The following is a 13,692-nucleotide window of genomic DNA, read 5'->3' as shown; positions in this document are numbered from 1 at the left end:
GGATATTAGTTTCAGTCTGGTTCAGGTGTAGACTGTCCAATTTGTAAAAGTCCCACCTTCCCCAGGACCGGTCCCAATGTCCCACAAATCTGAACCCCTCCCTCCAACACCATCCCTCAAGTGACATCTTCAGTAACCCATTTTTCTCAGGCTCCTTGATGTCACACTCAATCAAAAGATGTTTTTGATGTCAAAGACAGTCACCAACCCTTCCACTTGAGTCCATGAGTCCATATTTGAATCAAAGCTATAATGAGGTCAATATGAGTGAGCTTGGTGAAATTCCAACTAAGCATCAGTAACAGGTTATTGTTGAGTCATTAAGTGATGCTTAGTACACAGTAGGCAATAACTTCCATCACTTTGCTGATGTATGAGAATAGACTGATGAGTTTTAATTACTCAGTATGTTTATTTGTACAGGTCACACTTGGGAATCTTTCACACTGTCTATAGTTGTCAGTACTGTCATTGTACTGGATCAGTTTGGCTAGAGGCCCAGCTAGTTCTGGAGAATGAGTGTTCTGTACTATCACCAGAATGTTGTCAGAGCCCATACCACTGCCTTCAGGTAGTTTTTGATAACACTTAGATTAAATTGAGTTGACCAAAAGCTGGTGTCTGCGATGCTGGGGTTCGTCCACTTGGCAATTCTGGCTGAAGATAATTGAAAATGTTTCACCCTGATCTTTTGTACTGATGTGCTGAGCACCTCCATTGTTGAGAATGGGGCTGTTTGTGGAATCTTGTCCTCTAGTGATTTGTTCAACTGTCCACACCATCCATGACGAATGTGGCAGGATTGCAGAGCCCAGATTCAACCCATTTACAGTATTGTGAAATTGCCTAAGCCTGTTTATCATTGCTGTTTGATGTGGGCGTAGTTCTGTGTTGTAATTTTACCAGGTTGACAACTCATTTTTAAATATGCATGCTGCTGCTCCTAGTATTGCAATGAACCAGGGTTGATCCCCTGGTTTGATCATAACAGTAGGGGGGGTATATATACCGGCCATGAGATCAATGATGGATCAATACACCAAGCTCTCGACTATTTGAAGTGGGTGTCAATTAAGTTTTGCCTGTCTTGTTGCAGTCATGACCTTCACTATATTATGGTGAAGGTGATGTTTTCCTGCTCAATTCCACATTTTCCTACTTGGAAGACTGTTGCTGCTCACCCATCTATTCAGAGTCCATCACATCCCTTCTTTCCCTTGTTCAGATGTGCAGAGCACAGCATACGAGGATAATGCAGCACACTCTGTTTGGAGTGTATTGCAAGGCACCCAGACCTATCAAAGCATCAGAACCCCATCTTCAGTGTGCCTATCATCTGCTGCACCATTGCCCTGGTGGAGGAATGGGCTGCATTGTATCTACACTCAGCCTCAGTCAGAGGTTGCGCAATGGTGTCATAGTTGTAGAGGGATGCCCTTGTCTTCCTGTAACCACCCTTGTAGGCATCTGGTCCTTGATGGTTTAGATACTCCTCTATAATGTGGGACATAGAGGACTCCAAGAAAGAGGGAATGTCGGGCGGCATGGTGGAACAGGCGACTGTCTGTGTGGAGTTTGCACGTTCTCCCCGAGTCTGCATGGGTTTCCTCCAGGTGCTCCGGTTTCCTCCCACAGTCCAAAAATGTGCAGGTTAGGTGAATTGGCCATGCTAAATTGCCCGTAGTGTTAGGTGAAAAGGGGAATGGGTCTGGGTGGGTTGTGCTTCCACTGGTCGGTGTGGACTTGTTGGGCCGAAGGGCCTGTTTCCACACTGTAAGTAATCTAATCTAAGAATGAAATTCCTTTGCAAGGACCTTTGACATAGGGACCTTACTCCGTACTTGCAGCACAAGCCAGTTAAAGTAGACCAGTTGACCTTCTATATATTATCTCATTATTTTCAATTTTAATTTGATTTTCTAAGCTTGTGGTAGCTTTAAGTTTGTGGGAAGAAAATCATGCTGAGAGGGTGGTAAAAATTGTTGGAAAAGCCCCACTGGTTCACTGATGTCCTTTACGGAAGGAAACTGTAAGATTGGAAGGATTGTATGATTACTGATACTTTATCACCCTACCCCGACATTATCTAAGAAAGGCAACATTGTATATAAGAGCCTGCTGGTGAATTCTTAAATTCAAGGTAAAAGAAAAGGAAATAAAAGAAAATCAGTTCTGTTTCCTTGTGCAGCTGATAAAATCTTGAATTATCTTCATGAATTGTGGCCCACAGGTGCTTTTTAAGGTTTGTTGAGATTACTTCTGCTTCATAGAGATGACTATGACCATTGACATGGTCCAGTTTACTTGTGACCAGCATTGGTATCCCACAGAGTTGGACACCACTTGCATTTCACATGCAGGGCACTATGATTACTGACATCTTCAACTTGTACAGTGTATGTCCCTGATAAATGCAGTTGTCCCATAATGAGCTTCACATCTCTCACAAGTAGAGCCTGTATGCTTAGAAGTAAACATCTACTCCATCCACACAGGGTGTGGTTGCAGTCATTTTCCATTTACAAAGCGTATTTCCATTTTTTTATTCATTCACAGGATGAGGGCATTAGTGGCTAGGCTAGTATTTATTGCCCATCCCTAATTGCTTAGAGGGCAGTTATGAATCAACCACATTGCTGTTCATCTGAAGTTGCATGTAGGCCAAACCAGGTAAGGATGGCAGTTTCCTTCCGTAAAGGACATCAGTGAACCAGTGGGGTTTTTCCAACAATTTTTCCAACCCTCTCAGCATGATTTTCTTCCCAAAAACCTAAAGCTACCACAAGCTTAGAAAAGCAAATTAAAATTGAAAATAATGAGATAATATAGAAGGTCAACTGGTCAATTTTAACCGCTTCCACTCTTTAGGTTTGGAGTTAATTCAATATTAAATGGTAAGTGGGGTGGGGGGGGGGGGGGGGGGGGTGCGGTGTGTTTGGAGGGTTTTATAAAGCCATTAGGATTTCACAAAGAACTGTTCTGCGGAGTAAGGAGCTGATATTACTCTGCCATCTAAAAGAACTCTTCTCCTACCAAGAGCAAAACAAATAATAGGATAACAAAAACAAAGATTAAATGAGGTGAGTTTGAGCAAGTAAGAGAATGCAAAGAAATGAATTACAGGAAAATAATGCAGGAGAAAGAGAGACAGTTCAGATGCGCAGTGACATTGCTTTTCAATCTATGGGATCTCAGATGAATCCAATTCAAATTCTGAGGAAGGAAATTTCTATTCTCCACTTCCTGAAAAGATTGTATATCTCAAGCAGTTCCAAATAGTCATAGTTAAAAATCACACAAAACCAGGTTATAGTCCAACAGGTTTAATTGGAAGCACTTGCTTTCGGAGCACTGCACCTTCATCAGGTGGTTGTGGAGTACACAATTGTAAGACACAGAGTTTATAGCAAAAGTTTACAGTGTGATGTAACTGAAATTATACGGCGAAAAATACCGTGATTGTCTGTTAAGTCTCTCATCTGTAAGAATGACCATGGTAGTTTCACTTCTTTCATATGCAAATCACAAAGATTTTTTTAAAAGTTACATTCTCAGGTTAACTTTAACAATTGGTGTCCGCCCAAACAATGTATTGAAGGTGTTAGCCCCCTGTCTGCTGCTGTCTGTGCCATAATGTTTAGATTGATTCTAAGCTAAAAAAAAGAATTAATAGAATCTTTCATGGATTCTGCCCCACCAACTAGTCATGACTTCATATCTCATGAAATGCCTTGGGCCAGTGAAATTCTGAATGTCATTCAGAGATGCTATAAAGATGGATGAAACAAGAAGATAATTGTGTGGCTCTTATAAAAATGACATGATTTTTTTTTAAATTGGTAGGTCATAATAAAAGATAAAGGTTTTGAGATGTTTTAATTACTTTGCAATGGGTTCATTTTTGCTAGACTTGCAAGTGAACAGTATAATCATTGTATAAATTTGTGACTATTGTTTGTGAACATTATAACCTTTGGTTTGTAAACTGCTGTTTCAATGAAAACTGTTGACAATTGTACTGGACTGAATTTCAATCAAAGTACTGAAGCTAAACTCTTCTGATATTGAGCATAAACATTGCATAATAGTAAACGGAATCCACTGCTAAAAGATAAACACCTTGGTGATATAGTTCAAATTCTTCATTCAATGTTGTGAAGCTATATCTAAAGTTATTTAGGGAACAGTGCTGCATCCATGGGAATATTCATTATAATTGAAGTATGTTATTTTTTTCCTTGAACAAAACTCTCGTGAAGATAAGAACTCCAAGGTTATTTGATTGAGCATTGTAAAATAATGATAGAACAAGATTGTGGCTTCAATGACAAATTATTTCAGTTAATTAGGTTGGGAAAATTTGTTCAGAGAAGAATCGTCCAGATTAATTTTTTCTGTTATTGTCCAAGGTTGTTATCAATTCACTTATCTCTCACAAGTGACTACATGGACTCTGGAAACAACATAACCCCATGTAGCGAGGAATTGATTAATTGCATGATGGGATTTGATTTTTTTTTCAGCTGAGCATTTTCCTATGTTGGGTATGTACATCTGTCACATTTGTCCATTCAGGTGGCTGTTATGATCATGTGGTATCATTTGAAAAGCAGTGACTTCTTTTTTACATAAAATTAGTCATCACACTTCAAGCTTAATTTATTTTGCAAAACGCTTTGCAATATCTTGATATGATCTATGAAAAAGTATAATTTTTCACTGTCGCTTTTTACTAAATTGGTCAGCTGTATGGAATGTTTAGTCAAATAAGGAGGAAACAACATAGTCAGTGTATGTCCCATCAATAAATCCTTTCCCATTGTTGTGAACAAACCAGCATGTGATATTGGCACCCCACTTTGAATTAAGTCGATAATCTTTCTGCCATCCTCTGTAAAAAAAAAAAAGACAAAATTATAAAATGATTACAATTTCCAAAATATCATTCTAAATAAATTCTAATATATAAATAAATTCTAATATATTCTTAGTATATAAGTATAAACCACAACTTAAACTTCTACCTTGTTACTATCAGATTATGACCCTTTACAACCATTGTGGCTTCTGGTTTTTCTGGGTCTGATCCAGGATGAATGTTATACACCTTATAAGGAACATCATGGTAAAATTGACCTGTGCAAACATTAAATAAAATCAGTACTGGCAAAGATTAGATTTTCACAAATCCATCAGTGCATAATAAGAAATATAAAATATCCCACTCAAAAATTGAAACTTGGCTACAACTGGTATAAATCTTTGTTCAATGATAGCCACTAATCTCTGAATAATAAAGTCAAAGGTTTAAGCCCCAATCCTGAGTTTTGAGCATGTGATATAGACTGACATTCAGCACAGTACTGAGACCGTGCTACATTGACAAAGTTGAAGTATCTTAGATGAAATATGAAATATGCTGCCTGAGAGGATCTAAAAGATGGTTTCTGTTTGTTCAGAATTGTGAGCATTGCTGACAAAGCATTTTTCTTGAACCACTACAGTTTTTGTGCTACAGGTACGCTGTGCTATTAGAAAGAGAGATCCAAGATTTTAACTGAGCATCCATGAAAGAAGAGTGATATAGCCCCAGGTCAGGGGTGGTATGGTTCAGATTTTGCAGATGGTGATGATCCTGTATTGCTCTTGCCTACCCAGGTAGCAGAGATCTTTGGAATAGAAGGTACTATTAATTGCACCTTGTCGTATTACATCAGTACATCTTTTCTGTGGGACAACTGAGAATCATTGGTGGAGCAAGTGAATGCTTAAAGTTGTGGATGAAGTACTGAACAAGGAGGCTACCATGTCTTTGATGGCATCAAGTTTCTTGGGTGTTGTTAGATCTGCCCTCATCCAGGTAAGAGTGATATATTTCATCACACTCCTAACTCGTGTCATGTGGGTTGTAGTCAGGCTTTGGCAATTCAGGTGGTGACTTACTCACCTCAGAATTTGTTCCTGTAGCCTCTATTTATATGGCTAGTTCTGCTCAGATTCTGGTCATTGGTAATCCCTAGGATGCTGTAATGGGGAAATTCACCAACAATAATGACATTGAATGTCAAAGAGGGATGGGTATAGAAGAAAATCCCTACAGAGTGGAAATAGGCCCTTCAGTCCAACAAGGCCACACTGACCCTCCGAAGAGTAATCCACCCAGATCTATTCCCCTATCCTATTACTCTACATTACCCCTGATTAATGCACCTCGCCTGCACATCCCTGAACACTATGGGCAGTTTTATATGGCCAAGACACCTAACCTGCACATCTTTGGATTGTGGGAGGAAACCTATGTAGACACAGGGAGAACATGCAAACTCCACACAGACGTTGCCCGAGGCTGGAATTGAACCAGGGTCCCTGGTGCTGTGAGGCAGCACTGTGAGCCACTGTGCCACCCTAAATTTTCTTGTTGGCTAGATTCTGTCTTGTTGGTAATAATTGTTTCCTGGCATTTGTGTGGTATGAATGTTATTTTGTTTTCATTTATTAGCTGGAGCTATCCAAAGAAAAACAGGGTGAGACCTCGCAGTGTCCTCTATGACATCAATATAACATTAATCAATGTAATTTTTATTTGTGGAATGTTACTGCATGCTCATTGCTACCACATTCCCCCTGCATTGCAACATTGAATACACATTAAAATTGGGTATCAAGTGCATTAGGCATCCTGAGATGCTATGTAAAGTTCTCTCTTGACAGTATAGGTGATAAAGTGAATGTGCTGCATACCAAGTAATCCATGAGTCATATTTGAAAGCCTGTGGCTATCAATTGTATAAAATCCCAGGAAGTCTCTGTGCAGAGGGTGGTTTTTCCAGACGCGATGCAGCACAATAACAAATGTTGCACCATCCCCCATTGTTATTGTAAGATCTTTCTCTTTCCTGATGGATACTGCACAGCTGGATAGAGATAATTTTTGTGTTCAAATATAATTGATCCAAAATTGTTTCAGTTCTTCATAAAAGCATAAGTAAAGTGAATGACTACAGGGTATATTATCTCAAGCAGTTTTGCAGCTGTTGTTTTAGATTAAATATTCCCGTGCTGAACAGAGAGAAAAGCAGCACTCATTTTTTAAAAATTCATTTATGGAATGTGGCATCACTGGCAGGGCCAGCATTTATTGCCCATCCCTAATTGCAGCTCACCATCACCTCCTCAAGGACAACAAATGCTGGTGTAGCTCATGTCACTCACATCCTAACAATCATAGAATTCCTACAGTGTGGAAATAGACCATTCAGCCCATCAAGTCCATACTGACTCTTCAAAAAGCATCCCACCCACACCCTGCATTTACCAAGGCTAAACCACCCTACACAATCCTGCACACTATGGGCAATTTAGTATAGCCAATCTACCTAACATGCACATCTTTGGACTATGAATGGAAACCGGAGCACCCAGAGGAAACCCACACAGACACAGGGAGAATATGCAAACTACCAAAGCTGGAATCAAACCCAGATCCCTGTGAGGCAGCAGTACTAACCATTGAGCCACCATGCTGCCCTATGAACTTAAAAATATGTGTGCTGCTGTTCTTTCTCTCCAGTTTTGGATAACTTGATGTTATTGTCGGTGAAATTTTAAACTTGTGATATAATCAATTTAACACAATGGGAATTTATCTGCAATGGGAAGTAGCTTCTCAGTTTTTATTACATAAATTTTACTGTGCAAGTGTATATACTGGCAAGCCAATGAGAACACCGTATCGACTGCACTCAAGTTAGAGATCTAAAAGGCTCAACCTTATGTTTCATTGGCCATATATGAGTTTAGTCAAGGTTTTTAGAGAGTTTGGTGGATATGGATAATGGGAGATACATCTGCATTGGATATTCCTCCTTAGCGTGTATAGCCAGTTGCTGAAGTGCTACTCTGGCTGAGTGACCGCCACATGCTAGTGAAAAGGAACTACTTCAGCACAATACCACCTTCCCAGTCCTACAGCCACATCAAATACTGAACATAACACTGTGTTCAGCTCACTACACTTACATGACAGGTGAGGACATGAAGTTGTGTCATTCATATGGGACCCTTGAAAGTTGAATGAATAGTGGTTTCGCTTCAGCCAGCACTGGCCTTTTATACCATAATTGCTGCCAACTTCAATACTATTGATACATCTGGGAACAATTTGCAACTATCAAGTTGGCTTTGACCAGCATCTGATCTCTGAGCTGCCTCACTCTGAATGTAAATGAAATTGGTAAGGCAATTTGTGTGAAGTCAATTTAACTGCTCTTTGTAAATGCCTGCATCATGTATTACTATTGCAATGTACTAGTATTCAGCAAACATGGATCTGTGCTTTCACCCAAAACTGACACTGTCTCTGTCTGACCTAGGATCACTTTGCACCTAGAGAAGAGAATGTGATGGCTGGTAACATAAATCATGCTGGACACCATCAGCACCAGGCCCAGTGTGACTGCCACTTTAACCCCCCCCCCCCCCCCAATTCCCTCATATGTATCTGTTCCCCATTACCCAAACTACTCAGGTAGCCCTTTCCAACCATAGTGCCCAATGGTGAGAAACACCACATTAAACTTATTTACACCTATCTTTCCTGCCCTTGAACTTCAGCATTACATCTTGTGATGTCAATTTGCTCCTTTATGTTCTTCCTGTGGAGGCCACAGGGATGGTCATAACTCTTGCTCCCAAAGCCCACTATACTCTTCAATGCAGCTCTGAATTTCCACGTTGAACTTGGGTTTCTCCTGTGTTCATTCTCTCCCTAGTACTTTAACTATCTCTGCATTTTGTTCATCAGCCTTGACTCCTCCACTCCCACGCTGCCCTTGCTGAATCTTAATCCCTGTGAACCTTCCCGAAAGATCAACGGACGGAAACCCAGTGCTGTTTTTTTTTTAGACCTATACCAACTTCAACTAACAGCACTAGACATGAGTGACCAGATGTCTGAATGATGTGTTCATAACTCCCTAGTTAAAGATACTCAAATTCCCCAACTCCTTGTGCTCACCCTACAGGACTGACCACAAAATACGCCTCAGATTCTACTGGCATGAATCTCTGATCGTGAGCCACCCAGTCAGATGACTGATTGTGATAAAATCCCTGTGCCTGCGACAGATGGTACTAGGGCAAACACATGGCAGTTTATTATTGCAGACAATACCTCTCATATGTTAACATTGCTGTAGTTGACCAAGGGATAATAGTATTTTCTTCATTATAATAGATGGTGATTATTTCAGTTGTCACTGCCATTTTCATGTTGATTTTCCTGTTTTCAATCCCAAATGTTCCAAAGTATGTATTTAATGTTTGGTTGTTTTCGATTTTCTTGTCTCCTATTAATTGTCCATTTACATTTATACCTGTAGTTTTATGACAAATGTATAAAAAATAAATGAAAAACAATAAACCCAATGTACAAATAAAACATTTGATTAATGCTGATGATTATTAAAACACCAAAGTTATGGTAGTTATTTGGATAACTCAACAGGAAGAATGGAGGTAGAATGGAAAAGTGAGAGGGAGCAAAAAAACATTCAGGCAAATAGTTAAAAAGATGAAGCAAAGTGCATAGAATGGAAAATGGGAGACATTATCTACTGGGAAGACAACAGCTAGAATGGGCACCAGCATGTGGCTGAGCCCAAATAAAAAGAAAGAAAGGAGCAGTGGCTAATTTGGCATACCCTTTGTCACCATGGTCCAGCCCAAAATAAATAAACAATATAGAAACAAAAATGTATTTGTTAAGGTAAACCGCAAAGAAACAAAAGAAGGAGATATGAGAGAAAGCGAAACTGAGAGAAATAGCGAAGTGAAGACAATAGAAAAAGTTACAAAATAACATGTTTTTTCACTCCCCATCTGCAATAGTGTCGGAGATTTTCTAGTAATGGTGCTACTAATTCCCAACATTTCCTTGTGTATAAATTTTGTGTCAACCTGCAGCGTTTGTATGTATCCTTTTCTGGATAAGTATTAATTAATGTAGCAGAATGGAAAAATTAGTAACTAATCTCTCCATAAAGATATAATAGCTGCAAAATAATATGATTTCATTTTTCACAAGAACGTGTTAAGAAAAACATTTCACAATGTAATTATTTTGACAGTAAGGAGAGACAAATAAGAATTTCCCTCCTTTTCATTGAATCATAAAATTTAATGTACTTTTGCAGAGATTTAGAACAATGCCTATTATCTTTCTTGGAAATGTGCTGTAGAAATTATTTTCCTGTAAATGCAATAGAAAATCTAGTGTTTCTGTGGATGTAAAAACAAGCCAAACAAAAGCAAATAAGTTTTCTAGATATCCTGGCAACGGCTTATCTTTCATTTCATTTTGTTCTCTCATTGCTATATTAGAGGCCTTGCTGTGTGGAAATTGGTTCTTCTATTTGCATAAAAACAAATAATTGCCGATGAAATATCTTATGGCATTTTGTGTAGTGATTGCAATGAGGTCAGCCAGGTGGATCTCATAGAATATGGGTTTCTTGATTGGGGCTGTTAAGTAGATCCAATCAGGGATTCCAATCAGTGCCAGACATCTGTTCACTCTAAGAACTGGATCAATGTCAAGGACTCTCCACATGTAAATAAAGGTTGACTTGGTGAAAGGTACCGACCTCTGTGGAGTTATTTCATTTAGCATTCCAAAGCAACTATATCAATGCATTTTATTTTATGATTGGTTTCTATTCTAATGCTCTGCTTAAAATAAACTCTATGTTACCTGTCTTTAGATCTGTGACAAGATTTAATATTGAACCTGGTTTCCCATTTATGTTGAAACAGATGGCATTCAATTGTTTCGGTAGTTGGATAATGAAATGTGGATCACCATCAACTTAAAAATAAAGTTAAAAAATGTTAACAGCCATTAGAAATCAACGTTTATTACATTTTCTAAGGTCAGACATCAGAATAGAGGGGAAAAACATGCAAAGAAAGAGAGAAATATGCTGTATCCTATTTGTTTTATACACAAAAAAGACATTGTTTTATGTACTAAAATAAAAGCAAAATGCTTTAGATGTGGGAGATTCGAAAAACAGAACAGTTTCAGAAGATTAATATTGCACATGAAATGTAAACTGTTTTTCTCTCCACAGATGTTTTCATGTCCATGATCCTCTGCAATGTGATATAGCTGAGGGATGAAGGATTGAGACAATACAATGGGTAGAATAATTGTGTGAGGGGTGCATGTTAAAATGTTAAAAATCTTACTCATAACTTAAATCCACAGCCCACAAATCTACTTTTGAATTTTTTTCTAAGTTGCAGGTCGTGATTAGTGGGGTACTACAGGGATCAGTGCTAAGATGCCAAATATTTATAATATCTATTAATGCATAGGTTGGGGGAGCTAAATGCAATCTCTCCAAATTTGTGGATGACACAAAGCTGAGTGGGTGGCTGAGCTGTGAGGAAGACCAGAGATGCTTCTCTGTGACTTGGACTAGCTGAGTGAGTGGGCAAATGCATGGTAGATGCAGCATATTGTGGATAAATATGAGGTTACAGATTTTGGTAGCAAAAACAGGAAGGCAAATGATTGTGCAATTTATAGCCATCCGGATAATGAGACCTGGATGTCCTTTCTACACCACTCACTTAAGGTAAACATACAGGTATGGCAGACATTGAAGGAGGCCTTGATGATGAGAGGATTCGAGTTAAGAAGCTGGAATGTCTTGCTGCAATTATATAGGGCCTTGGTGATGCCACACCTGGAATATTGTTTGCAGTTTTGGTCTCCTTATCTGAGAAAGGATGTTCCTGCAATAGAGCTAGTATAGTTAACAGACTGATTCCAGGGAAGGCGAGACTGACATTTGAGGAGAGGGTTGAATCAGTTAGGATCATATTCAATCAAATGCAGAAGAATGAGAGGGATTTTAAGCCTATAAAATTCTAACAGGACTGGATAGGCTGGACACGGGAAGAAAGTTCCCAATGTCAGGGGAGTCTAAAACTAGGGGTCACACTGTAAGGATACAGGACAAACCATTTAGGAGTCTGAGAAAAGAGAAATTTCTTCATGCAAAGAGTAGCGACCCTATGGAATTTGCTATCACTGAAAGCAGTCAAGGCCAAAACATTGTATGATTTCAAGAACAAATTGGGGAGAGCCCTTCAGGTTAAAGGGATCAAAGAATATGGAGGGAAAGGACGACTGGCTACTGAGTAGCATGATCAGCCATGATCATAATGAATGGGGAATGATAGTGGGGAAAATTCTCAAATCCATTATCAAGGATTTTATAGTGGAACATTCAGAAAGTAGTGTCAGAATCAGACAGAGTCACCATGGATTTATGAAGGGGAAATCATACTTGACAAGTTTGTTGGAATTCTATGAAGGTGTAACTAGTAGAATTGATAAGGGGGAGTCAGTCGATGTGGTATATTTTGATTTTCAGAAAGTGTTTGACAAAGTCCTGCATAAGAGATTTTTGTGCAAGATTAAAGCACATGGAATTGGGGGAAGTGTATTGAGATAGATAGGACACTGGTTGGCAGAGAGGAAACAAAGAGTAGGAATTAATGGGTCCTTTTCAAATTGGCAAGCAGTAACTAGTGGGGTGCTACAGGCACATATATTAATGATTTAGATGAGGAAACAAATTTTAACATCTCCAAACTGCCAGATGATACCAAGTTGGGTGGGAGGGTGAACTGTGACGCGGATGCAAAGATGCTTCAACATGATCTGAACAGGTTGGGTGAGTGGGCAAATCAATGACAGATGCAGTGTAATTTGGATAAATGCGAGGTTATTCACTTTGGAAGCAAAAACAAGAAGGCAGATTACTCCCTGAATGGCTGTAAATTGTGAGAGGTAAGTGTGCAGTGAGACCTGGGTGTCCTTGTGCACCAGGTGCTGAAGGTAGGCATGCAATGCAGCAGGCGATAAAGAAGGCAAATGATATGTTGGCCTTCATTGCAAGAGGTTTCGAGTACAGGAGCAAGCATGTGCAGTGGAGTTATACAGAATCTTGGTGAGGCCACACCTAGAATATTGTGCACAGTTTTGATCTCCTTTTCTGAGGAAAGATGCACTTGCTCTCGAGGGAGTGCAGCAAAGGTTTACTAGGCTGATTCTGGGGATGGCAGGACTGATGTATGAGCAGAGATTGACTCGGATAGGATTGTTTCCCCTAGGGTTCAGATGAGTGAGGTGGGGGTTGGGGGTCGGGGGTGGTTATCCTCAGAGACTTATAAAATCCTAACAGGTCTAGATAGGATTGGGGCAGGGAGGATGGTGGGTGTATCCAGAACCAGGGGCAACAGTCTGAGGATTTGGAGTGGACCATTTAGGATGGAGATGAGGAGACGAGGAGACATTTGTTCAAGCAGAGTGGTGAGGCTGTGGAATTCATTATCACAGGAAGTAGTTGATGCCCAAACATTCAATGTATTCAAGAGATGGCTAAATATAGCATTGGGGTGAATGGGATCAAAGATTATAGGGAGAAAGCAGGATTAGGCTATTGAATTGGATGATCAGCCATGATCATGATGAATGGCAGAGCAGTCTTGTAGGGCCGAATGGCCACCTCCTGCTTCTATCTTCAATGTTTCTATGTAATGGCAGAGTAGGTTCAATGGGCTGACGGGTCTATTCCTATTCCCATTTTCTATGTTTCTATATTTCTGATTTTAAATCGA

The 13,692-nt window shown here is 39.5% G+C and overlaps 1 protein-coding gene and 1 long non-coding RNA gene across 2 annotated transcripts in view; one reads left to right on the top strand and one right to left on the bottom strand.

Moving 5' to 3' along the window:
* Window positions 1–8,692, top strand: part of LOC122558908 — a 30,841-nt gene extending 22,149 nt beyond the window's left edge. The window contains exons 2-3 of the long non-coding RNA XR_006314268.1: window positions 5,659–5,860; window positions 8,373–8,692. This is a non-coding gene — a long non-coding RNA (uncharacterized LOC122558908). The remainder of the gene's footprint in view (window positions 1–5,658; window positions 5,861–8,372) is intronic.
* The window catches only part of LOC122558903 (inter-alpha-trypsin inhibitor heavy chain H3-like), a 59,973-nt gene continuing 49,822 nt past the window's right edge, over window positions 3,542–13,692 (bottom strand). The window contains exons 18-22 of the mRNA XM_043707837.1: window positions 10,751–10,864; window positions 9,173–9,374; window positions 6,742–6,914; window positions 5,025–5,136; window positions 3,542–4,891 (exon numbers count right to left, since the gene is read on the bottom strand). Coding sequence (XP_043563772.1) covers window positions 4,759–4,891; window positions 5,025–5,136; window positions 6,742–6,914; window positions 9,173–9,374; window positions 10,751–10,864 — 734 coding nt within the window. The 3' untranslated portion in view covers window positions 3,542–4,758. The remainder of the gene's footprint in view (window positions 4,892–5,024; window positions 5,137–6,741; window positions 6,915–9,172; window positions 9,375–10,750; window positions 10,865–13,692) is intronic.

This window comes from Chiloscyllium plagiosum, chromosome 18 (genome assembly GCF_004010195.1).
Source record: "Chiloscyllium plagiosum isolate BGI_BamShark_2017 chromosome 18, ASM401019v2, whole genome shotgun sequence".
Classification (NCBI taxonomy): domain Eukaryota; kingdom Metazoa; phylum Chordata; class Chondrichthyes; order Orectolobiformes; family Hemiscylliidae; genus Chiloscyllium; species Chiloscyllium plagiosum.
This window is presented reverse-complemented; position numbering and strand designations above follow the sequence as displayed.